Source organism: Acanthochromis polyacanthus, chromosome 6 (assembly GCF_021347895.1).
Source record: "Acanthochromis polyacanthus isolate Apoly-LR-REF ecotype Palm Island chromosome 6, KAUST_Apoly_ChrSc, whole genome shotgun sequence".
In the NCBI taxonomy this organism is placed as follows: Eukaryota; Metazoa; Chordata; class Actinopteri; family Pomacentridae; genus Acanthochromis; species Acanthochromis polyacanthus.
The window spans coordinates 4849377-4874856 of record NC_067118.1 but is presented as its reverse complement, the minus strand read 5'-3'; the positions used below and the strand labels follow the sequence as shown (position 1 = coordinate 4874856).

The 25480-nt window shown below is 44.4% G+C and overlaps 2 protein-coding genes and 1 long non-coding RNA gene across 5 annotated transcripts in view; 2 read left to right on the top strand and 1 right to left on the bottom strand.

Moving 5' to 3' along the window:
• The window catches only part of plxnb3 (plexin B3), an 18990-nt gene extending 17404 nt beyond the window's left edge, over positions 1-1586 (top strand). Inside the window, exon 22 of the mRNA XM_022211256.2 lies at positions 1-1586. This exon is cut by the window's left edge and continues 1659 nt beyond it. The gene's annotated coding sequence lies outside the window, so the exon portion shown is untranslated.
• A 1295-nt stretch (positions 1587-2881) lies between these two features.
• srpk3 (SRSF protein kinase 3) lies at positions 2882-25480 on the top strand. 2 transcript variants are annotated; one of them, XM_051950065.1, is made up of 17 exons: positions 2882-3353; positions 4135-4225; positions 7394-8354; positions 8941-9049; positions 9144-9231; positions 9311-9398; positions 14136-14242; positions 14484-14649; positions 16902-16927; positions 17501-17593; positions 19148-19199; positions 20223-20432; positions 20864-20961; positions 21728-21835; positions 22648-22717; positions 22806-22898; positions 23196-25480. In XM_051950065.1, the coding sequence occupies exons 3-17, from the start codon at positions 8219-8221 to the stop codon at positions 23378-23380; spliced, it is 1629 nt and encodes a 542-aa protein (XP_051806025.1). In that variant the 5' UTR covers positions 2882-3353; positions 4135-4225; positions 7394-8218; the 3' UTR covers positions 23381-25480. The 2 variants fall into 2 exon arrangements, with proteins under 2 accessions (XP_051806025.1, XP_051806024.1); XM_051950064.1 differs by having other exon boundaries at positions 4129-4225.
• On the bottom strand, positions 15640-16276 carry LOC127534562 (uncharacterized). 2 transcript variants are annotated; one of them, XR_007942736.1, is made up of 3 exons: positions 16186-16276; positions 15846-16151; positions 15640-15777 (listed from the first exon to the last, which is right to left on the bottom strand). It is a non-coding gene; the product is annotated as an uncharacterized LOC127534562 (long non-coding RNA). The 2 variants fall into 2 exon arrangements; XR_007942737.1 differs by having other exon boundaries at positions 15846-16117; positions 16186-16204.

Genomic DNA, 25480 nt, shown 5'->3' with positions numbered 1-25480 from the left:
GCGAGTGTGTGTGTTAGCTAGCTACTAACTTATTGTGTGTACATACTGTAAGTCCTATTTATACTATTTATCCCAGCTGTGCCTTCACTCTTGCAGCTTGGTGGCGCTGTCTGTTCTGACAGCAGCTTATTGATCAAATGTCCCAGTGCATCATGGGAGATGAAATCATTTTAGAACCAGAAACATTAAGACACTGGAACCCTGAGAGCAGCTCAGAACTGAAACAAACAGCTAACCTGTGTTCTAGTTTTCCTGTTAAAGTTTTCAGAGTACTGAACTGTTTGATAGGCTGAGTCCAAACAGTCCTCACCAGAGAAAACCAGCAATAAAACCAGTTAGAACCAGTCGGACCGAGTTCGATGATCCAGATTTACACATATCAGCCTCTGAAGCAGCATCGGTCAGCAGGGTCACAGTCTGAACGGTTTGACGAGTCGACCAGCCGACGTCTGTCTGGACGTTTGGATTCAGCCTGAGGTTATCTGCTGTATCTCCACGGCAACCATGTCGTTGTAGCTGTTACGTTGTCCTGCTCTCTGTGGACCACAGTGTTCATCTGTGACTAATATGACACATCTTGGACCTTCCTGAACTGTTCTAGACCTTCCTGGACCGTCCCTGGCCCTCCTTGACCATTGTGGACCTTCCTGAATTGTCCCAGTCTGTTCTAGAGCTCCCTGGACTGGTCTAGACTTGTCTTGACTATCCTGGACTTTGCTGGACCATCCTAGATCCTCCTTGACCGTCCTGGACCATCCTTGACGGTCCTGGACTATTATGGACTCTCTTTGATTTTACTAGACCTTCCTGGACTGTTCTGGACAGGTCTAGAGTTGTCTTGTCTGTCCTGGACCTTCCTGGACCATAATTAACTATTGCAGACCTTAGACCTTACTGGACTGTTCTAGACCCTCCTGGACCCTCTTGGACCCCCTTGGACTTGTGCTGTATGTAAATGAACGGTGACTGGACCGGACCCAGCAGACAGTAAGCAGCCAGATGTTGGTCTCTGCTGCAGAACTGAACCAGAACCAGAACCCTGATCAGGTCCTCCTGCTGGACTCCTCTTCTTCTCTCCAGATATTCTGACTGTGTTTTGCCTTGCGTGTTTTTTGAGCCTGTGTTCTTCCCGTAGTTGTAGTTCTTTCAGAATACATTCTGCATGCGTGTGATGATGATGATGATGATGGTGCTTCTTCTTCTACGTTTTTTTCTTTATTTTTAAAGATGAGGGGCGGAGCTTTACCGCTGCCGTGTCACTGATGATGCCGATGTCACCTGACCTGTGTACAGTTGGATCCTGAGCTCTGATTGGTCGAGCTCTGTTTGTTACTGCATCGTTTTTTCTACAAGGGAGTAAAGTTTAATAAAATAAAATAATCAGGATGAGCTGCGAGAAGCTTTTCTACTGACTGTGTACAGTTTGCTAACAGTGTGTACATGTGCCTGTAAATACTGTCTGATGACGATGACAAGGATGATGAAGGCGAGTCGGTCTGCAATGGAAATGTGCTTTTATTGTGAAAAGGCCGGAGGCCAAACACAGTTTGTATGATGTACAAATAAAGTTTTAATTTTACCACGTCTCTGCTGCGTTCAGTCGTCATGATTCTGCTCTGATGTCACCGATGATGCGTTCAGGGACTGATGAATGTAAGAGCTTCCTGTGTCCACCAGGGGGCGGAGCAGAGCCAGGAGAGAAGGAACACCAGCAATGATTTCAGTTTAATTAGCATTTATTAAGACAGAAGTGGAGCTTAACCGGAAGAAAATTTGTATAAAATAATTAATTAAAAAATAAACTGATTAAGTTAGTTGAGTGGGGAGGATCAATAATAATAATAATACAGATTTCTTGCAATTAAATTAAAATTTCAAAACAAAATGAGTTAAAATGATTACATTAAAATTTTGTAGAGGAAAGGTTAAAGACAGCAGGATTTTATTGTCCACATGAAGGAACCAGAGACAAATGCAGCGGGTTCAATAACAACCATTTACAGCAAATTCTAAAACAATTAGTATAGTTATTGATCCTCCATTAGTATGTAATGTCAGAATAAGTTTTATTGTATTTTATTTTTTGATTGAGATTCTTTTTAAAGTTTCACTAAAATAATTAATTTTGAAATTTATGTTCATCATTTGTTATGTAATTTATTTTGAATTCATTTTCAGTATTTTAATCATTTATTCTCTGCCCCAGTTTAGCTCCTCAGCCAGACTGGTCAGTGTGAATTTAATTTAATTTAACTTCATTTTTCTCTATATATTTTTGAATGTACATGTTCGTCAAATTGAAGTTAACTTGGTATTAAAACGCCTTCCTTAGCTCCTCAGCCTCACAGTCCGTCTGAATTTAACTTCTTTTCAATTCAAATGTATTTTGTAAATCGCTATCTTCCATCCGTTATCTACACACCGTTTAGTCCTCATCAGGGTCATGGAGTCTATCCAGCTGACTGAGGTGAAGGCAGGGGACACCTGGACAGGTAGCAGTCTATCACAGGTTCACCTGGACAGGTCACCAGTCTGTCACAGGGCTACACATAGAGACAGTCACACTCACATTCACACCTACAGACAATTTGGAATCACCAGTTAACCTCAGCATGTTTCTGGACTGTGGGAGGAAGCTGGAGAACCTGGAGAAAAGCCACACATGTACAGGAGAGCATGGAGACTCCATGCAGGAAGATCCCAGGACGGCCGGGATGCAAACCCTGGATCTTCTAGCCGCAAGGTGACAGTAGTAGCCACCACACCACTGTGCAGCCCTAAATCACCATCATAATGTATTTATTATCATTATTATTATTATAGACTGCATACAGTCAGTAATTGTTATTCATCTGCTCCCAGTTTAGCTCGTCTCAGCGTGGCCGGTCGCTACGCATGCGCAAAAGCCGGTGTCCGGTGTCAGCAGCTGTTGAGTCCATGAACGGACCGAGACACTCAATGACCGCGTGCACCCGCTACAGCCGATGCTGACCCGGTACACGGCCGGTACACAACCGGTACTGATTCAATATTGACCCGGCACAGAGCGGCACCGAGCCGGGCCGGACCCTGAAGGTAGAGCCGCTGCAGCTGGAGCTAGCAGCTAGCAGCCTGTCAGCTGTTAACGGAGCTAACGGTACTAACGGCGGTAACGGTGCCTCCCGCTGACCCGGGTCACTGTCTGGATCGTCGGAACCTCCTCCAGCCGGGCTGTCTCCGGGGTTCGGCAGCTGGTTCTGGTGAAGCTCCGGCGGATACAGAAGGCTGCAGAACCGGCAGAGCTCTGCTAGCCGGGCAGGGAGAGTCTCTTCGACCCGGTTCGGTAGGAGGACCGGGAACCGACATGTTGATAGGTGAGCCAGCCATGTCCCGGTTCGGTGACTCGGTGCCATGAAGCCACGGCTGGACTTGCTAAGCAGACTGGCAGTAAATAATGGTACCAGGCTGTGACACACACTGAGGTTCAGCTAAACTTCTCCGCCAGACTCCATTTAAAAGATCTCATATTTAATCAGTTCCGCCTCCTCAGCGGTCCGGTTCTACCCACCGGAACCGAACCGCAGTTTCCTTCTAAAAAGTAAACTTTGCTGATTAAATCGGCGCATGACTGAACTTCCGGCTGACTTCTGATCAACGTAAATCTGAACTTTACTTTTGAATTACTGCAGCCTCCCTGCGCCGCAACTGCGTGTGGAAAGTTGGGTTTAATAGTCAGAACCTCGAGTGTGTTCTGGCCGAACTGGAGGGCGGAGACAGGTACCTGTCAACAGGTGTCAGTTTCAGATTTAACAGGGTGGAGGAAGACGACAAGGAGGAGTTTATGAGTGTTTTATCAATGACAGGTGGTTTGGTTCTGTAGTAAAATAGGATGACCGATGTTCCTTTAGTCAGCTGTTCAGCGGTCATTAGTTATATAGAATATATTATATATGTATATTATTATGTGTATTAATAATGGAACAGCTAAATAATACATTTAGCTGTTTCACCATCATTAGTTATATACTGTATGTTATATATTATAAATTTACCCTTAGGTCTGGGCAGCAGCTTCATCATAAATTTGCACCTTTTTAAAATGGATTTGGTGAATGATTGAACCTGGTTAATGCAGATGTTGTTCCTCAGCAACAGTCGGCTCTGGACCCGGAAACTCTGCTACCTCCGGAAAGAAACACCGGCGAAGAGGCAAGAAGCACCGGAGAGTCCGAGTAGACGAGAACCAGTAAGAACCTGTCAGATACCAACACACAGTAACACACCGAGACCATCAGGCTATATTTAGTGTGTGTGTGTGTGTGTGTGTGTGTGTGTGTGTGTGTGTGTGTGTGTGTGTGTGTGTGTGTTTCCGTTTCCCAGTGAGTCACTCTCTCTCTCCGTCTGTTTCTGTCACTACATTCGTTTAGAACATGAATTAAACCATGAATCAGGATTTCATTAAAATATTTCTGTCTTAAGAAATCCACGGCATCAAACCACCTTCAGAGCCCAGAAAGTCTTTTATTTTCTTATTCAGACCAGTTCACTTCATTTCTTTATTTTTTGGGACAGACGGCACATATAAATGAACCAACAATCTCATTACTTTACACCAGGTTGGACTAAATAAACCGGATTTAGCTCCAGGCTGATTTCCATCTGTTGTCCCAAACGTAGAAGAAAAACATACAGAGTTACATGACAACTGTGCAGTTGTCGGTAGGTATCCTCTAGAACTTTCTACAGGGGACGTTCTCATCTGTGGACTTGAAGGACCTCGAAGTCTCGGATTCTGAATGTTCTAAGTGAGACTGAATTTAAAGAACCAAGGAAGGAACCAAGAAAGGAGAACGTCCCCTGGAGAAAGTTCTAGAGTAGACCTACCAACAACTGGACAGTTCTAGAGTAGACCTACCAACAACTGGACAGTTCTAGAGTACACCTACCAACAACTGGACAGTTCTAGAGTAGACCTACTCGAGAACTTTCTCCAGGGGATGTTCTCCTCTATGGACTTCAAGGACCTGGAACTCTGGAAATATTCCCAGTCTGAAGGTAGAACCAGCCTCATCTTCCCACATTAGAACCAACCAGACTGTTCTTCACTCCTTAACTAAGTGGAACTGAAGCAGAGAACCGTTGACCCTTCTGAATCCCAGAACCTGCTGCTGGCTTTCAAACAGCAAGAAAGCTCAGGATGTGAACAGATCATCCTGGTGTTCCATTAGAACCACTTCAGTGTGTTATTTAAATCCACCAGAACCAACCGTTTAGCTGGTTCTGCGTGGGTTCTGCTGAGACCAACGTTCAGACACACTTCAGGTCAGCTGCAGGCAGTGTTTTGTAACTGTTGTACAATAAGAAATCAGAGAAATTCTACTTTTGTTCCTCTCTGGTTTCCATCGTTCTGAGTCCTACAGACAGAAGACATCTCTGAGTTCTCTCCTTCTTCATGATCTTCTGCTTCCACAGAGCTGAAGGACTTTAAGAACCACAGTGAAGAAAAACACTGGTGAGGTTCCTCTGGGTTCCTCTGCAGCAACGTGTGGACAGAAGAAGCAGTGAATCAGATTGTGTTTACTGTTGGTGATCAGCTGATTTCTGACGGACTCAACGACTCAGACAGTTTCTGCTGACAGGAATAGACCTGCTGAGACTCAGTCCCAGAATAGAAGCAGAACCTGAACCATGATCCCACCACACACACACACACACACACACATGTTTGTACTTCTATCTTAGTGAGGACATCCATAGGCGTAATGCATTTCCTAGAGCCTTACCCTAACCTTAACCATCACAACTGATCGCCTAACCCTAATCCTTACCCTAACCCTAACCAAACCTCAATTCATACCTGTTCTCTAAAAACAAGTCTTCACCCTCAAACATGGCTGTTTCAAAGTGAGGACCGGCCAAAATGTCCTCACTTTGTAAAAATGTCCTCACTTTGATAGTTAAATGCAGAAAATGGTACTCACAATGTAGCAAGTACAAGAACACACACACACACACACACACACACACACACACACACACACACACACACACACACACACACACACACAGCTGCTCTCTGACATCTCTGAGTCATAGACATTGTTGAGGTTTGCCTGAACACCAAAATAGATTGAAGTGTGTGTGTGTGATATGATCCATGTTGTGTGTTTCATACAGCAGTGTGTGTGATCAGAGTGGCCTCAGTCCCCAGAGTTGAGGTTCTGTTTGAATCTCAGTTTGATTTGTTTACATGTTAATCAGTGTGACCCTGATGTTCCACTTGGTGGTTTGAAGAAACTTTGTCAGTGGTGTTCCAATGGAGTTCTAGTGAAGGGAAGGGAATTTCTGTTACATTGCGCGCTCACTTCCGCTTTTGATGACGTATCGTGCTCAGACGACACGTCGATGCGTCGTTAGATGCAGCCCTACAGTGGTGTTCCAGTGGAGTTCTAGTGACATTCCAGTGGAGTTCTAATGGAGTTCTAATGGAGTTCTAGTGGAGTTCTAATGGCGTTCTAGTGACATTCCAGTGGAGTTCTAGTGGAGTTCTAATGGAGTTCTAGTGGAGTTCTAGTGACATTCCAGTGGAGTTCTAATGGAGTTCTCGTGGAGTTCTAATGGAGTTCTAGTGGAGTTCTAGTGACATTCCAGTGGAGTTCTAGTGGAGTTCTAATGGAGTTCTAGTGGAGTTCTAGTGACATTCCAGTGGAGTTCTAATGGAGTTCTAGTGGAGTTCTAGTGACATTCTAGTGGAGTTCTAGTGACATTCCAGTGGAGTTCTAGTGGAGTTCTAGTGGAATTCTAGTGGAGTTCTAGTGACATTCCAGTGGAGTTCTAGTGGAGTTCTAATGGAGTTCTAGTGGAGTTCTAGTGACATTCCAGTGGAGTTCTAATGGAGTTCTAGTGGAGTTCTAGTGACATTCTAGTGGAGTTCTAGTGACATTCCAGTGGAGTTCTAGTGGAGTTCTAGTGGAGTTCTAGTGACATTCCAGTGGAGTTCTAGTGGAGTTCTAATGGAGTTCTAGTGGAGTTCTAGTGACATTCCAGTGGAGTTCTAGTGGAGTTCTAATGGAGTTCTAGTGGAGTTCTAGTGACATTCCAGTGGAGTTCTAGTGGAGTTCTAGTGACATTCCAGTGGAGTTCTAGTGGAGTTCTAGGGGAGTTCTAGTGGAGTTCTAGTGACATTCCAGTGGAGTTCTAATGGTGCTCCAGTGTGAGCGGGTGGAGTAAACAGAGAAGCAGGTTGGATCCATGAAGAACCAAATGTTCTGTATGAATGTTCAGTAAGATAAACTGTTCTAAGTCTGACAATGTGTCTCACACCTGATCCAGATCTGGTTCTTCTCTGGATCCATGGAAGCTTTTGCATTTTGCTGTTTTGAAGCTTCATGTTCCGTCTTTGTTCTTGTTGCAGGCTTGATGACATCTGTGACCTCCAGAGTTTGAACGCTGATGGCAACCTGCCCCCAACACCTCCACAGAGTTACCCCCAACCCCCCCAAACACCTCCACAGAGTTACCCCCAACCCCCCAAACACCTCCACAGAGTTACCCCCAACCCCCCCAAACACCTCCACAGAGTTACCCCCAACCACCCCAAACACCTCCACAGAGTTACCCTCAGACTGCCCATCTGCCCCAGAGCAATCTAGAAACCAGCCGTGCACCAGGATACCCACCAACATTTCCAGATGACCCCAGTGAACCCACCCCGTCACCCATCGAAACTACCCCGTTGCCCCCTCAGATTGCCCCCAGAACCCCGTCACCCATCGAACCTACCCCATTGCCCCCTCAGATTGCCCCCAGAACCCCATCTCCATCCCCCCAGCACACCCCACCCACTGCAGATACATTAAGCCTACCTGTAGCTCCGCCTCCTCCTGAAAACACCCTCCAAACCACACCCACCACACTAAGCCCCACCCACAGTTACAGTCAATCACCACCAACTGTTAGCCAAAAAATTACCCAGAATTCTTTGAGATCACCTCATAGGACTCTTTTCAAATCACCTCCAGCCTCACCTCACAGCGTTACCCACAATGCCTCTGACTCCACATCAGTATTGTTCAAAGCTCCTCCCACCCCTCCGTTAAGCCCCGCCTACCCGGACCCCTTCCTGCTGACCTCAGTGACCTTTACTTCCTCCCACCTCTACTCGCCCCTGTGTACCTCCCCCGCCTCCTTCCTGCGATCCCTTGACCCTCTGGGCCCTCCCATTGGTCTGCCTCCTGTGATGTCATCAGCCACCCAACAATTGGCCACGCCCCCTCCACCACTGAGCCCGCCCCCCACTGAGTTCACTCCGCCTCCTGCTCAGCTGCTGGGCTCCGATGACGAGGAGCAGGAGGACCCGTCAGACTACTGCAAAGGTCGGTCCATCAGAGGAATGTTTGATGATCTTATTGATCACCAATACTTCAGTCCTCTCAGCTCCTGCAGTAAACTGGACTGTTTTGATCGAACAGTCACCAGTGAAGATGATCAAATTTATATGACCCTGATCTGATCAAAGTTATTTATTTCTTAGTATCGGATGCTTAGAGTCAATGTCTTTTGAAGCATTTTTATTAAACGCACTGAAAGTACCATAGATCAGCTGTAGTTCCTGGTTGTTCCGCCAGGTGGAGCCTCTTCCTGTTTAATCCTGTAGCGACCAAAGGAGGTGTCACTCAGAGTACAGTTCATATTAAAGCAGAAAGCATTGTGGGAGTTCAGCAGTAACGGGCACCATGACAAAGACTTTAATGGATTTAAAGTTAATGGGTTCCAGCCAACGTTCTATATTTAACACCAGAGTTTACTGGGACAGTGTTCCTTCAACCCAGAGGCTCATGTGACTAAGGAGCCTCTTCATATCCTTCACTTGCTGTCTGATAGACTCATATATTTGTGATCAGTTAATTGATTAATGGTTAATATTTACCCTCCCTAATCGGTGGTTGTTGTGTGCTGCAGGCGGTTACTACCCGGTGAAGATTGGTGACCTGTTCAACGGGAGGTACCACGTGGTCAGGAAGCTGGGCTGGGGACACTTCTCCACCGTGTGGCTCTGCTGGGACCTGCAGTACGACACATGTGACGTTTACCACACGTAAATATAGGACAAGAGACAGCAGCGTGACTCTGGTGTCACATGATGTGAATGTGTTTGTGTTCAGGAAGAAGCGTTTCGTGGCGCTGAAGGTGGTGAAGAGCGCTCCTCATTACACCGAGACGGCGCTGGATGAGATTAAACTGCTGCGATGTGTGAGTGTGTATCCTCCTCACCTGTCCGACCACAACTGAGGTGAGCTCAGGTGACCTGTCTGTCTGTCTGTCTGTCCAGGTGAGAGACAGTGACCCCTCTGACCCCTATAGGGAAACCATCGTCCAACTCATTGACGACTTCAAAATCTCAGGAGTCAATGGAGTGCGTATCCTTCACCTGCCTACCTGTCTGTCTACCTGAGGCTGTATTGTCTGAACGAGATTGTGTTGGTTCGGTCCACTCACGTGGATCTACATGAACTCTGCTTTATAAGATATATCTTTTGCTAATTAGTACCCAAAAAAAGTTTCTACTCTCCGTTTCCAGCCATTTTTTAATAATTACCGTTTTTGTGTCGGTCTTTTTTTTACTGTGACGTAGTGATATTTACACAGGTGGACTAGGATTTGCAGTGCGTGCAGTGGTTTTTGGTCACGTGGACCAATAGGAGCCGAGTTCTGTTGCCATGGTTTCAGATCAAAACAACATGGCATCCACTGTGTCGAGCACAGATACGAGTGAAAAGAAAAGAAAGACAAGGAAACCGCCTTCAAAAGTTACTAAAAAAGGATCAAAACGATGCGATATGCATCTCACAGATGTCCAGGGCGAAGACGTGCAGGACTTTACACGGAAATGGTGGGAAACTTACAGAACCTGCGTTTAGGCTGTATTGGGACCATGGAAAAAGTGCCTAGAAAGTGAATTTTGCTCCACTACACTGCATCTACGTGTTCGATGCATTTTTTCATAGACAATACCCTTCTAGACTCTGGGTTAACAGTTCTACTCAGAATATTTGTCCGAACTTTGTCACCAGCCAGAAATGTATCTTTATGAGAATACCCAAAAAACAAAACCTGGTGCTGCTGTTTTTGCTTGTTTTAAGTGCTTTGCTAATTCTGGCAACACAAAATCTTTATGAAATGTCAGAAACACATCTACCAAACATTTGAATCGGTGCCTCAGTGTACACATAGGTGAATTCAGAGCGAGAAATGTAGGTAACTTCTTGAAGGAAACGCTTCAACTTAAGTGATTTGCACCCAGCACAATGAAATATATCGTACATTTAGCTAAAAGCTTATGTGTCATATATTAAAAATATCACAACCTACTGTGTAATGAAAGATATAAAATAAAAATGCACACCATGGCCATAAATGGCTGAAAATCAACCGAATTGCTACCACGCCCTCCTAAATCGGAATAATGGCAAAAATGGAATAAGACAAAAAAATAAATGCACAAAAGGTCAGAGTCATTCACAAGTATGGTAGAAAACATTTATTCAAATACGACAGTGTCTCTGAATATGAAAATATAGATTAATACACATACAAATATACACTTTTCTTCTTATGAATCATTTGTTTAGCATATTGGCATACAGAAACAAAAATCTAAAGTTTCAAGAATGATTTCAAAATAAAGAATTTCACAAAAGAAAACGGCACCTGCCAAACACAAAGTCACAACAGTCAATACCGAGTATGGCCTCCATGTGCTTGGATGCAGGCAGCAATCCGTCGGCGCATGCTTTGGACCAGGCTTCTGATTGTGGGTTGGGAACAGCCCATACGCCTGGATACATCACTGTAGCTCAAAGCGGCCTCCACCATACCCAGTGCCCAGAGACGTTGTTCATGTGATAGACGCGGCATGATGCTGTTCACTGGACTAACAATGGTGGCCTTTTTTGGGCCTTTATACAGGTAAAAGCCAGAAAATTAGAATATTTTCATAAACTTGATTTATTTCCGTAATTGCGAACAAAAGGTATAACTTTTACATTATATGTAATCATTGCACGCAGACTGATGCACTTCAAATGTTTATTTATTTAATTTTGATGATCATAGGTGGCAACAAATGAAAATCCGACATTCCGTGGGTCAGAAAATTAGAATATTGTGAAATGGGTCAAGTTTGAAGACACCTGGTGCCACCCACTAACCAGCTGATTAACTCAAAACACCTGCAAAGGGCTTTAAATGGTCTCTCAGTCCAGTTCTGAAGCTTACACAAACATGGGGAAGACTTCAGATTTGACAGCTGTCCAAAAGGCAACCATTGACACATTGCACAAGGAGGGCAAGACTCAAAAGGTTATTGCTGAAAAGGTTGGCTGTTCTCAAAGCTCTGTGTCCAAACACATTAATGGAGAGGCAAAGGGTAGGAAAAACTGTGGTAGGAAAAAGTGTACAAGCGACAGGGATCACCGCGCCCTGGTGAAGATTGTGAAAAAAAACCCATTCAAAAATGTGGGGGAGATTCACAAGGACTGGACTGCTGCAGGAGTCAGTGCTTCAAAATCCACCACCAAGAGACGCATGAAAGACATGGGTTTCAACTGCCGCATACCTCGTGTCAAGCCTCTTTTGAACAAGAAACAGCGCGCAAAGCGTCTCACCTGGGCTAAGGAAAAAAAGAGCTGGACTGCAGCTGAGTGGTCCAAAGTTATGTTTTCTGATGAAAGCAAATTTTGCATTGCCTTTGGAAATCGAGGTCCCAGAGTCTGGAGGAGGACAGGAGAGGCACAGGATCCACGTTGCCTGAAGTCTAGTGTGAAGTTTCCACCATCAGTGATGGTTTGGGGTGCCATGTCATCTGCTGGTGTCGGTCCACTCTGTTTCCTGAGATCCAAGGTCAACGCAGCCGTCTACCAGCAAGTTTTAGAGCACTTCATGCTTCCTGCTGCTGACCTGCTTTATGGAGGTGGGGATTTTATGTTCCAACAGGACTTGGCGCCTGCACACAGTGCCAAATCTACCAGTGCCTGGTTTAAGGACCATGATATTTCTGTACTCAATTGGCCAGCCAACTCGCCCGACCTTAGCCCCATCGAAAATCTGTGGGGTATTGTTAAGAGGAAGATGCAGAATGCCAGACCCAAAAATGCAGAAGAGCTGAAGGCCACTATCAAAGCAACCTGGGCTCTCATAACACCTGAGCAGTGCCAGAAACTGATCGACTCCATGCCACGCCGCATTAATGCAGTCATTGAGGCAAAAGGAGCTCCAACCAAGTATTGAGTACTGTACATGCTCATATTTTTCACGTTCATACTTTTCAGTTGGCCAACATTTCTACAAATCCTGTTTTTGTATTGGCCTCAGGTAATATTCTAATTTTCTGACCCACGGAATGTCGGATTTTCATTTGTTGCCACCTATGATCATCAAAATTAAATAAATAAACATTTGAAGTGCATCAGTCTGCGTGCAATGATTACATATAATGTAAAAGTTATACCTTTTGTTCGCAATTACGGAAATAAATCAAGTTTATGAAAATATTCTAATTTTCTGGCTTTTACCTGTATAGGCCTTCAAACCCATTCTCACATTGTGCAGATACTCACTGAGTATTGCTTGGTGTGTATTTGGTTCACTTTTGCAAAGTGACCAACCCATGTGCAATGAATCATGACAAAATGACAACTCATCATTATCTCAACTACCAGGGCACTAGATCATCAGTAAATCCACAATGAATCATTACAACCCCCCTACAAGTAGAATTCTGCCTACATTTATACCTCAAAGTTTCTATTGACGGTCAGTATAGAAAAAAAGAAAGAAAGATAAAGAAAAACTGTACATGGTGACATGGTGCGTATATTACTCATCAGTATCACTTTCATCAGTCATTGTCCCATACAACTCTGTCCTCTGTTTCTTTTGAAACATTCTCGCATGCTTGGCACCGACATAAATCTGTACAAGACAGTCTTGCAGACATACAAGAACATCTTTCAGTTTCACATTTGGTTGTCTTGCAACTACAGTGGACTACCTGCAAAACACTATCAGGGGCAGGAATGTCTTTCGTAACTTGTCCATTCGTAGCACTTCCTGGTCAACTATACTCCTTTGACGGATGACAGTCTCACAGAAGAAATTGTAGCTGTCAGTAAAGGTTGTTTCAGTTCTGAAAAACACACACACACAAACCATGTGTAAACTGTTGCAGCCGTGTCATATTTACAGAATCATCCAATCAAGATTATCTAAGCTTGTCTATTCCGCCAGTTTTTCCTGAATAAAATGATCAAATAGGTTTTTGGAGCTACAGTTAAACAAACTAAAGACTATGTTGTTTGTCAGTGCCTCATATTGAAATGTACAATGTGTAATAAAATGTTAATGCATTGTAATAACTCACGCTTCATCTGGGGCTGCAGTCCTTGTTTCCATAGGCCTTGACAAAAACTTTGTGTTCTGTTCGTAACAGGTCCTGTGGTACCGCACCTCCAGGGCCACACAGTCTTTTTCTTTAATGTGCAAAAGCACGCTGGCGTCCTCCTTCAGCTCAGCAGCCTTCTGCAACCGGAGAAAGTCACTGTCTAACGCAGGTTCTGTAAGTTTCCCACCGTTTCCGTGTAAAGTCCTGCACGTCTTCGCCCTGGACATCTGTGAGATGCATATAGCATCGTTTTGATCCTTTTTTAGTAACTTTTGAAGGCGGTTTCCTTGTCTTTCTTGTCTTTTCGTCATCTTTGCTCGTATCTGTGGTAGACACAGTGGACGCCATGTTGTTTTGATCTGATACCACAGCAACAGAACTCGGCTCCTATTGGTCCACGTGACCAAAAACTGCTGCACGCACTGCAAATCCTAGTCCGCCTGTGTAAATATCACTACGCCACAGTAAAAAAAAGACCGACACAAAAATGGTAATTATTAAAAAATGACTGGAAACGGAGAGTAGAAACTTTTTTTGGGTACTAATTAGCAAAAGATATATCTTATAAAGCAGAGTTCATGTAGATCCACGTGAGTGGAACGAAATTCACTTTCTAGGCACTTTTTCCATGGTCCCAATACAGCCTACCTGTCTGTCCACCTGTCTGTCCACCTGTCTGTCCTCCTTTGTCAGTACTCTCCTCAGCATCTCCCAGATGTTTGCATGGTTCTGGAGGTTTTGGGTCATCAGTTGTTAAAGTGGATCATCAAGTCAAACTACATGGGGCTTCCTCTGGTGTGTGTGAAGACCATCATCAGACAGGTAACGCATTGTAAACACTATTGAATTTCCCTTTGGGGATTAATAAAGTGAATGTATTGTATTGTATAAACACACTGTACACACTGTAAACACACTGTAAAAACCATAAATGCACTGTAGATTTACAGAGTGTTTGCAGTATTTGCAATGTGTTTACAGTGCACTGTAAACACAGACTCGCTGACCTGCAGGCACTCAATGATTCTGACTTGGTGACTCAGACTCGGCTGTGTTCTTGCAGGTGCTGCAGGGACTAGACTACCTCCACACCAAGTGTAAGATCATCCACACCGACATCAAACCAGAGAACATCCTGTTGGACGCTGATGAGGTTTACATCAGAAGATTGGCAGCTGAAGCCACCAACTGGCAGAGAGCCGGAGCCCCGCCCCCGTCTGGGTCATCAGGTGAGGAGCCGCCTCATGATTGGTCAGAAAATGCTGTTTGACTGTAGCCTAGCCACGCTACACCCATGTTTCTGACGGCACAAGGGTCTAGGGAAGCTTGACAGGGAGGGAGGCGGGCTAAAAGGTTGTCTATCAAATCACTCTGCAGCAATTGGGTAGGTATACAACCAATCAACGCAACGAATAGGCTGACGTAGTTCCTAGAGCACCGGCAGATTGTGGCTAAGTCCCATTAGCTTCCCAACCAGCGGAGCCAACTGGTATATTAAGGATTTGCCATATCCCGTCGGCATAAGTCCAAATACGTCTTTCTTCTCAATGAAACACTTCAGTGCCGTCCTTTGTTTATCTTTCAAGTTGAATTTTAGCTTCAAATCTTTAAGGGCTGTGGCTAAAGCCAAGTCCAAAGATAACTGTTTATTGTGCGCCGGTTGTTTCTGTCAGAATCGTCACGCCTCTGTCATCACTTCGTTACGCCGCCTTCTGACTCCACACTTCATGGTGATTGGTCCGGCCAGTTTTAGGAGAATCCAGCCTCGAGCCTTATGGAGGGTAACTAGACCCACCCTGGCAGAGAATTAAATTCGTTGCCGTGGGTTGTCTAGCGCGGCTAGGCTAGTTTGACTGTTCACCAGTTTCACATTTTTTAAATTTGAAATGAACAGTGTTCAGAAGTGTTTTCCTCTAGAAATACCTGTAATATGACTGGAAGTAATTTGATTCAAATAGTAAAAGATTCTTAACTTTATCGTCTTACAGTAATCAGATTACTTCTAAATAGAACATTAGAGTATTGCCCTGATGTCAAATTTAAAAAAAACTACCCATTTAGCTTTACTGTAATTAAAAATGCAGGCCCCGAAGTAGAAACTAAATGCAGCAACAGTCAGTCCTGAAGCAGCATATCATCACTGTCAGGATCAATCATCCACTGTGGTAGTCCTGGTCAGGTTCACACCAAACATCTGGACTCCATCTGAGATGTTCTAGACCTCCTGATCAGTGGAACTATGACTCCTTCTAGACCTCCTGATCAGTGGAACTATGACTCCTTCTAGACCTCCTGATTAGTGGAACTATGACTCCTTCTAGACCTCCTGATCAGTGGAACTATGACTCCTTCTAGACCTCCTGATTAGTGGAACTATGACTCCTTCTGGACCTCCTGATCAGTGGAACTATGACTCTTTCTAGACCTCCTGATTAGTGGAACTATGACTCCTTCTAGACCTCCTGATTAGTGGAACTATGACTCCTTCTAGACCTCCTGATTAGTGGAACTATGACTCCTTCTAGACCTCCTGATTAGTGGAACTATGACTCCTTCTAGACCTCCTGATTAGTGGAACTATGACTCCTTCTAGACCTCCTGATTAGTGGAACTATGACTCCTTCTAGACCTCCTGATTAGTGGAACTATGACTCCTTCTAGACCTCCTGATTAGTGGAACTATGACTCCTTCTAGACCTCCTGATCAGTGGAACTATGACTCCTTCTAGACCTCCTGATTAGTGGTACTATGACTCCTTCTAGACCTCCTGATTCCTGCTGACTCTCTGCTTCTCTGGTTTTCAGTTGCTCACTGATCTTCCTGGATCTTTTTCCATCTTTGTCGAGTCTCTCAGTCAGATGTTTCTCTTCCTCTGTTCAGTTCTTCTCCATGTGGATCCATGATGCAGACATAGATAGACCCAGTCCATAGGTCCAGGACTGAGAACGTTCTGCTGTTCTCAGCTCCTTTTAGAACCGTGTTCATCAGGTAGACTGACTGGAATCACAGCTGGATCACTTTGGAGTCTGGACGTTAAATATGGACTTTACAAAAGATTAATTTCTGATTTCTGATCAGAGAAAATACTCTGTTAGAAGTAATCTGATTACTGTGAGGGATAGTTTAGAATCATGTCCACAAACAAGCATCAGTAGATCTGAAACGGAACCAAAAGCTTCAGGTAAAACCAGTTATTGTCTGTTACTGTAACTGGGAGCTGTGGTTTCTACTCTTTGAAGACTCTGTCTGCCCGTCTGCCCGTCTGTCCGTCTGCCCGTCTGCCCGTCTGCCCGCCTGTCTGTCTGTCTGTCTGCCTGCCTGCCTGCCTGCTCTCTCAGCTGTCTCCCTCTCTGTTTATGAACTGGTCTAACTGCTCTCTTTCTCCTGTCTGTCCTCTGTCTTTCCTCGCTGTGTTTTCCTGTTTCCTACCTGTCTCTCTCTCTCTGTCCTGTCTGTCTCTCTGTGTGTCTCTCTCTCTAGTTAGCACGGCTCCCAGGGATCTCCAGGTAAGCGTCCATGTGTGCTTCCTGCTGTGTTCTGAGTGGTTGCTGCCCTCCAGGTGTGGTTCTGCAGTTGTCAGAGTGAGGGCTGTGAAACACTGCGAGCTGATTGGATGACTTGAGTCATACTTCCTAGAGAGGTTGACCAATAGGCTTTCTGATTATTAGATATTGTTAGCGTTTAAGGCACTCAGTAACTGATGTTTGGAACTTGTTTATTAGCAGTAAAAATTGGAATCATAATAACACAACCTGCAAAATAAAACCTTCTGTTCTATGTTTTAACATTTGTGAGTGTAACCAATCAAATGGTGCTGTGGGCGGAGCCAAGGAAGCACATGATTAATTATTAATAATCAGATATCACAACCAAGAATCAGTGTTTGTGGTGTCAGTAACACAGAGTGTGTGTTTGTAAGCACATGGATAACTTTTGTTATTGTTATTATTATTATCATCTTTGAAACTCAAATGACTGTGTGTGTGTGTGTGTGTGTGTGTGTGTGTGTGTGTGTGTGTGTGTGTGTGTGTGTGTGTGTGTGTGTGTGTGTGTGTGTGTGTGTGTGTGTGTGTGTTCAGGTTGGAAAGTTGTCTAAAAACAAGAAGAAGAAGTTGAAGAGAAAAGCAAAACGTCAACAGAGACTGTTGGAGGAGAGACTGATGGATATACAGGTGCAGGAATACTACAGTATGACTACAGGAATACTACAGTATGACTACAGGAATACAACAAAAATACTACAGTATGACTACAGGAATACTACAGAAATACTACAGTATGACTACAGGAATACTACAGTATGACTACAGGAATACTACAGTATGACTACAGGAATACTACAAAAATACTACAGTATGACTACAGGAATACTACAGAAATACTACAGTATGACTACAGGAATACTACAGTATGACTACAGGAATACTACAGTATGACTACAGGAATACTACAAAAATACTACAGTATGTCTACAGGAATACTACAGAAATACTACAGTATGACTACAGGAATACTACAGTATGACTACAGGAATACTACAGAAATACTACAGTATGACTACAGGAATACTACAGTATGACTACAGGAATACTACAGAAATACTACAGTATGACTACAGGAATACTACAGAAATACTACAGTATGACTACAGGAATACTACAGTATGACTACAGGAATACTACAGTATGACTACAGGAATACAACAAAAATACTACAGTATGACTACAGGAATACTACAGAAATACTACAGTATGACTACAGGAATACTACAGTATGACTACAGGAATACTACAGTATGACTACAGGAATACTACAAAAATACTACAGTATGTCTACAGGAATACTACAGAAATACTACAGTATGACTACAGGAATACTACAGTATGACTACAGGAATACTACAGAAATACAACAGTATGACTACAGGAATACTACAATAATACAACAGTATGACTACAGGAATACAACAAAAATACTACAGTATGACTACAGGAATACTACAATAATACTACAGTATGTCTACAGGAATACTACAGTAATACTACAATATGACGACAATAATACTGCAGCTTGACTACAATAATACCACAATATGACTACAGAAATACTACAGTATGACAACAGAAATACTACAGTAGGACTGTAGGAATACGACAGAAATACTACAGTATGATTGCATGAGTACGACAAAAATACTACAATAATGCTACAGAAATACTACAAGAATACTACATTGTGACTACAGGAATACCACAATAATACTACAATATGACTGCAATAATACTACAGAAATACTACAAGAATACTACAGTATAACTACAAAAATACTATAGTATGACTACAGGAATATGACAGAAATACTACAATATGACTACAGAAATTTGACAAATACTACAATAATACTACAGTATGACTACAGGAGTACTACAGAAATACTACAAGAATACTACCAGAATACTACAGAAATACTACAATAATACTACAGTATGACTACAGGAATACTACAATAATACTACAATTTGACTGCAATAATAATTCAGAAATACTACAAAAATACTACAGTATGACTACAGGAATACTACAGAAATACTACAATAATACTGCAGGAATACTAATGTAATACTGCAGTCCAGATACTAATAATAGTACTGTGGAGGAATACTGAGTAGTACTTCTATACTAATGTCAGTACTGCAGTAATGAACAGAGTTTGTGTTTGTCTTCAGAGGATGGAAGAGGAGGACGGACTGCAGCAACCTGAAGACACAGACAATACCTGTAAGTACACACTGAGTACACAGAGTACACACTGAATACACGCTGAATACACGCTGAATACACAGAATATACACTGAGTAAATAGAAATACTATGTAACTGCAGTATAAATACTATGTAACTGCAGTATAAATGCTATGTAACTGCAGTATAAATGCTATGTAACTGCAGTATAAATGCTATGTAACTGCAGTATAAATGCTATGTAACTGCAGTATAAATGCTATGTAACTGCAGTATAAATGCTATGTAACTGCAGTATAAATGTTATGTAACTGCAGTATAAATACTATGTAACTGCAGTATAAATGCTATGTAACTGCAGTATAAATGCTATGTAACTGCAGTATAAATGTTATGTAACTGCAGTATAAATACTATGTAACTGCAGTATAAATACTATGTAACTGCAGTATAAATGCTATGTAACTGCAGTATAAATGCTATGTAACTGCAGTATAAATGTTATGTAACTGCAGTATAAATGCTATGTAACTGCAGTATAAATGCTATGTAACTGCAGTATAAATGCTATGTAACTGCAGTATAAATGTTATGTAACTGCAGTATAAATACTATGTAACTGCAGTATAAATACTATGTAACTGCAGTATAAATGTTATGTAACTGCAGTATAAATGCTATGTAACTGCAGTATAAATGTTATGTAACTGCAGTATAAATACTATGTAACTGCAGTATAAATGCTATGTAACTGCAGTATAAATGCTATGTAACTGCAGTATAAATGCTATGTAACTGCAGTATAAATGCTATGTAACTGCAGTATAAATGCTATGTAACTGCAGTATAAATGCTATGTAACTGCAGTATAAATGCTATGTAACTGCAGTATAAATGTTATGTAACTGCAGTATAAATGCTATGTAACTGCAGTATAAATGCTATGTAACTGCAGTATAAATGTTATGTAACTGCAGTATAAATACTATGTAACTGCAGTATAAATACTATGTAACTGCAGTATAATTACAGAGGTGTTTCTTTGTTCTCATCTCTCTAGTTGTCAACGGCAACACTTCCTGCTCCACAGCCAATAGCAAAGCCAGCCCAGAGTCTTGTAGCTCCTGGTTGGAGGACAGGTGTAACGGCCACGCCGCCGGACGGTTCTCCAGCCCCGCCTCCGGCCTTTCAGGGTTCTCCAGCTCTGTGATGTCAGCAACTTCTGAGTCTGCACTTTCTGCTCAGTCTGGATACTCGAGTGGACGAGACGGTCAGAACACACACACACACACACACACACACACACACATATATACTGTGTTTTCCTGTCCTTGTGGGGACATACCATTGACTCCCATTCATATCTAACCCCTTACCCTAACCCTAACCTTAACCCAGACCAAAACAATGGCTAACCCTAAAGAAACGTTTTTGCACTTTTACTTTTTTCAGTAACAACAACATGGCCAAGAAAACACCGTTTAAACTTGTGGGGACCGAAATTGTTTTCGGTTTTCCTACAGTTGTGGGGACATTTGGTCCCCACAAGTATAGCCAGCACCTGAGCACGCACACACACACACACACACACACACACACACACACACACACACACACACACACACACACACACACACACACACACACCATGTGACCACCAGGTGTGTCAGCGACCAATCAGAGCTGTCCTTGTATCTGCAGCATTCAGCTCCTCAGACTTCGTTCTCAGTCCTCTAGATCCTCAGAACGCCGACCAGCTGAGAGTGAAGATCGCTGATCTGGGAAACGCCTGCTGGGTGGTGAGTGCTCTGTTCACCTTCACATCCAACCAATCACACGCCTCCTCTGTGCTCTGTCCACCAATCACACGCCTCCTCTGTGCTCTGTCCACCAATCACACGCCTTCTCTGTGCTCTGTCCACCAATCACACGCCTTCTCTGTACTCTGTCCACCAATCACACGCCTCCTCTGTGCTCTGTCCACCAATCACACGCCTCCTCTGTGCTCTGTCCACCAATCACACGCCTTCTCTGTACTCTGTCCACCAATCACACGCCTCCTCTGTGCTCTGTCCACCAATCACACGCCTCCTCTGTGCTCTGTCCACCAATCACACGCCTTCTCTGTACTCTGTCCACCAATCACACGCCTTCTCTGTGCTCTGTCCACCAATCACACGCCTCCTCTGTGCTCTGTCCACCAATCACACGCCTCCTCTGTGCTCTGTCCACCAATCACACGCCTTCTCTGTGCTCTGTCCACCAATCACACGCCTTCTCTGTGCTCTGTCCACCAATCACACGCCTCTCTGTCCACCAATCACACGCCTTCTCTGTGCTCTGTCCACCAATCACACGCCTTCTCTGTGCTCTGTCCACCAATCACACGCCTTCTCTGTGCTCTGTCCACCAATCACACGCCTCCTCTGTGCTCTGTCCACCAATCACACGCCTTCTCTGTGCTCTGTCCACCAATCACACGCCTCCTCTGTGCTCTGTCCACCAATCACACGCCTTCTCTGTGCTCTGTTCACCAATCAGACACCTCCTCTCTCTGTCTTCCAGCACAAACACTTCACAGAGGACATCCAGACCCGACAGTACCGAGCACTAGAGGTTCTGATCGGAGCAGAATACGGACCTCCGGCTGACATCTGGAGCACTGCCTGCATGGTAGAACAGCTGTAGATGGTGTCATCAGTGTGTACCTGGAGACGTTCTGTCCAGAGCTGCTGGTTCAGTCTCCGCTTCAGTTCTTCTCTCAGGTGTTTTTCCGTTTTCCATCCAAACAGCTCAGACTCAGGTCACCTGTCCATCACCTTAGAACCTCCACCTGGTGAGACTGCAACAGTCAGGTACAGGTGAGGTCAGAGATCAGCTGAGGACGTTCATCTGTTAGGATCCTGGGAGAGAAGTGGTCTCCTGTAGTCACCTGTAGTCACTTGTAACAACCTGTAGTTTCATGTAGTCTCCTGTAGTCTCCTGTAGTAACCTGTAGTAACCTGTACTCCCCTGTAGTAACATGTAGTCTCTTGTAGTCACCTGTATTCTCATGTAGTCTCATGTAGCCTCCTGTCGTCTCCTGTAGTCTCATGCAGTCTCCTATAGTCTCCTGTAATCTCATGTAGTGACCTGTAGTCTCATGTAGTCTCATTTAGTCACCTGTGGTCTCATGTAGTCACCTGTCGTCTCCTGTAGTCTCATGCAGTCTCCTATAGTCTCCTGTAATCTCATGTAGTCACCTGTAGTCTCATGTAGTAACCTGTGGTCTCATGTAGTCACCTGTAGTCTCCTGAGAGAAGCTGAGACAGGAACAGCAGCTCTGGAACACAGATAAAGTTACTCCATAACTTACAGTAATACTACATGTCGTGTACAGTTACTCAGTGATACTACATGTCGTGTACAGTTACTCAGTGATACTACATGTGTACAGTCCAGATGGGAGGTGTCCTCAGGTGTAACTGATGATGTCACTGTTTCAGGCCTTTGAACTGGCGACAGGAGATTATCTGTTTGAACCTCATTCAGGAGAAGACTACACCAGAGACGAAGGTACTACTGCAGTAATACTACGCTGTGTACACACACAGCAGTATCAGAGTACTGTGCAGTACTTCAGTGTGTACTTCTCTGTGTTCAGATCACATCGCTCACATCATCGAGCTGCTTGGACCCATTCCTCTGCCCTTCGCTCTGTCTGGAAGGTACTCCAGAGAGTACTTCAACAGGAGAGGTGAGACAGGTGTACCTGTCTGTACCTGTCTGTACCTGTCCGTACCTGTCTGTACCTGTCTGTACCTGTCTGTACCTGTCTGTACCTGTCCGTACCTGTCCGTACCTGTCCGTACCTGTCCGTACCTGTCCGTACCTGTCTGTACCTGTCTATCTTTGTGATTGGCTGTTTGAATAAAATGCATTCTGGGAGTTGTATTCCTTCTTTCAGTTCTTTGTCTTCAGACTTCCTAACAGAGTTTGATGTTGATGGGGTTAGTTTGCTGTCTGTCTCACCTGTCTGTGTGCACCTGTCCAGGTGAGCTGCGTCACATCTCCAGCCTGAAGCCGTGGGGTTTGTTCGAGGTTCTGTTGGAGAAATATGAGTGGCCTCTGGACCAGGCGGCTCAGTTCAGCGACTTCCTGCTGACCATGTTGGACCTGCAGCCCGACCGCAGGGCGACAGCAGCGCAGTGTCTGCAGCACGCATGGCTGCACTCTTAGACACTTCCTGTCTGACTCATGGAGGAGGGAAACCATCACCTCCACTGATACGCACAACACCTGGCTGGATGGTCCATCAGCTGATCAGCTGATTGGCTGATGATCTCTGAGGCTGAATCCAAACTGGTCTGAGGTCAGCTTTGTAGCTCCACAGGTAGCATGTTAGCTACAGGTTAACTGGGACTAACAGGCAGGTAGAAACACACCTGGACACACACACCTGGATACACACCTGGCAGCTCCATGTTCTGTTTTTCAATCTGGTGTTTTCACATCTGATCTTCAGATTATTGAGTCTAAAGCCGGAGTTTAAACCTGCTCCATCTCCATGGTAACCGATGCTGTGGAGGTAGGTCTCCATGGTAACTGATCGTTGATCCAGTTAACTTAAAGTCCGGATAGGTTAAACCTGCTAAACAGTGCTGGTTCCTCAGGTGTTCCTCAGGTCCAGTTAGATCCCTGATGTTTCTGATCAGACGCACTGATCTGATGTGTGATTGGTCCAGGAGCCTGTAGTATTTTTAGATGTTGTATGTTCAATCTGAACATGTTCTGCAGCAGATACACGCCAGACCTTCAGGTTAAAGCTTCTGTTGAAAATGATTTAGAGTTTAAAGAACTTGTTTGGATTCTGCCTCAGTCTCGTCCTCAACACGCTACAGCTGGTTAGTGGCATGTTGTCCTCAACACGCTACACGCTACAGCTGGTTAGTGGCATGTTGTCCTGAACACGCTACACGCTACAGCTGGTTAGTGGCATGTTGTCCTCAACAGGCTACAGCTGGTTAGTGGCGTGTTGTCCTGAACACGCTACAGCTGGTTAGTGGCGTGTTGTCCTGAACACGCTACACGCTACAGCTGGTTAGTGGCGTGTTGTCCTCAACACGCTACAGCTGGTTAGTGGCATGTTGTCCTCAACACGCTACAGCTGGTTAGTGGCATGTTGTCCTCAACACGCTACAGCTGGTTAGTGGCATGTTGTCCTCAACACGCTACACGCTACAGCTGGTTAGTGGCATGTTGTCCTCAACACGCTACACGCTACAGCTGGTTAGTGGCATGTTGTCCTCAACACGCTACACGCTACAGCTGGTTAGTGGCATGTTGTCCTCAACACGCTACACGCTACAGCTGGTTAGTGGCATGTTGTCCTCAACACGCTACACGCTACAGCTGGTTAGTGGCATGTTGTCCTCAACAGGCTACAGCTGGTTAGTGGCGTGTTGTCCTCAACACGCTACACGCTACAGCTGGTTAGTGGCATGTTGTCCTCAACACGCTACACGCTACAGCTGGTTAGTGGCATGTTGTCCTCAACAGGCTACAGCTGGTTAGTGGCGTGTTGTCCTGAACACGCTACAGCTGGTTAGTGGCGTGTTGTCCTCAACACGCTACACGCTACAGCTGGTTAGTGGCGTGTTGTCCTCAACACGCTACACGCTACAGCTGGTTAGTGGCATGTTGTCCTCAACAGGCTACAGCTGGTTAGTGGCGTGTTGTCCTGAACACGCTACAGCTGGTTAGTGGCGTGTTGTCCTGAACACGCTACACGCTACAGCTGGTTAGTGGCGTGTTGTCCTCAACACGCTACAGCTGGTTAGTGGCGTGTTGTCCTCAACACGCTACAGCTGGTTAGTGGCGTGTTGTCCTCAACACGCTACACGCTACAGCTGGAGTTTAGTTTCCCTCCTGCAGGAATCACGTTTTCTTATTTTTGGATATTCTTCTGTTGGTTTTTATTGTTTGCCTGTCTGTCGTCTCCTGCTGCTCCTGAGAGACGACTGATTATTGATTATTGATCCCAGACTCTTGAACCTCTCTGATGAACATGAGTTTTATTAGGAACAAGCACACTGTAGCTTCCTGTCACTGTGTTACTGAGGACGGCGTTATTGATGTGTGTAGCTGAACCTGAGTCGTCCTCGGCTTCCTGTTCACCTGCTCTCACCTGTCTCTATGTTCATAAAATAAACAGTGCCTTGAAACAGCCCTGACCCCGCCCCCTCCTCCCTGTCAGTGACATCACAGTGATGTAAAAGGTTTTTCTACATGAGTCTGTGTGGACTGTTGTTCTGTGAAAATAAAGACGACTGAACGCTG

Excerpts from the sequence above, each read along its gene's own strand:
- srpk3 (XM_051950065.1), top strand. The coding sequence starts at position 8,219 with ATGTCATCAGCCACCCAACAATTGGCCACGCCCCCTCCACCACTGAGC. Across the intron at positions 8,355-8,940 it reads CCCGTCAGACTACTGCAAAG|GCGGTTACTACCCGGTGAAG; the intron begins GTCGGTCCATCA and ends TGTGTGCTGCAG. Across the intron at positions 19,200-20,222 it reads TGAAGACACAGACAATACCT|TTGTCAACGGCAACACTTCC; the intron begins GTAAGTACACAC and ends TCATCTCTCTAG.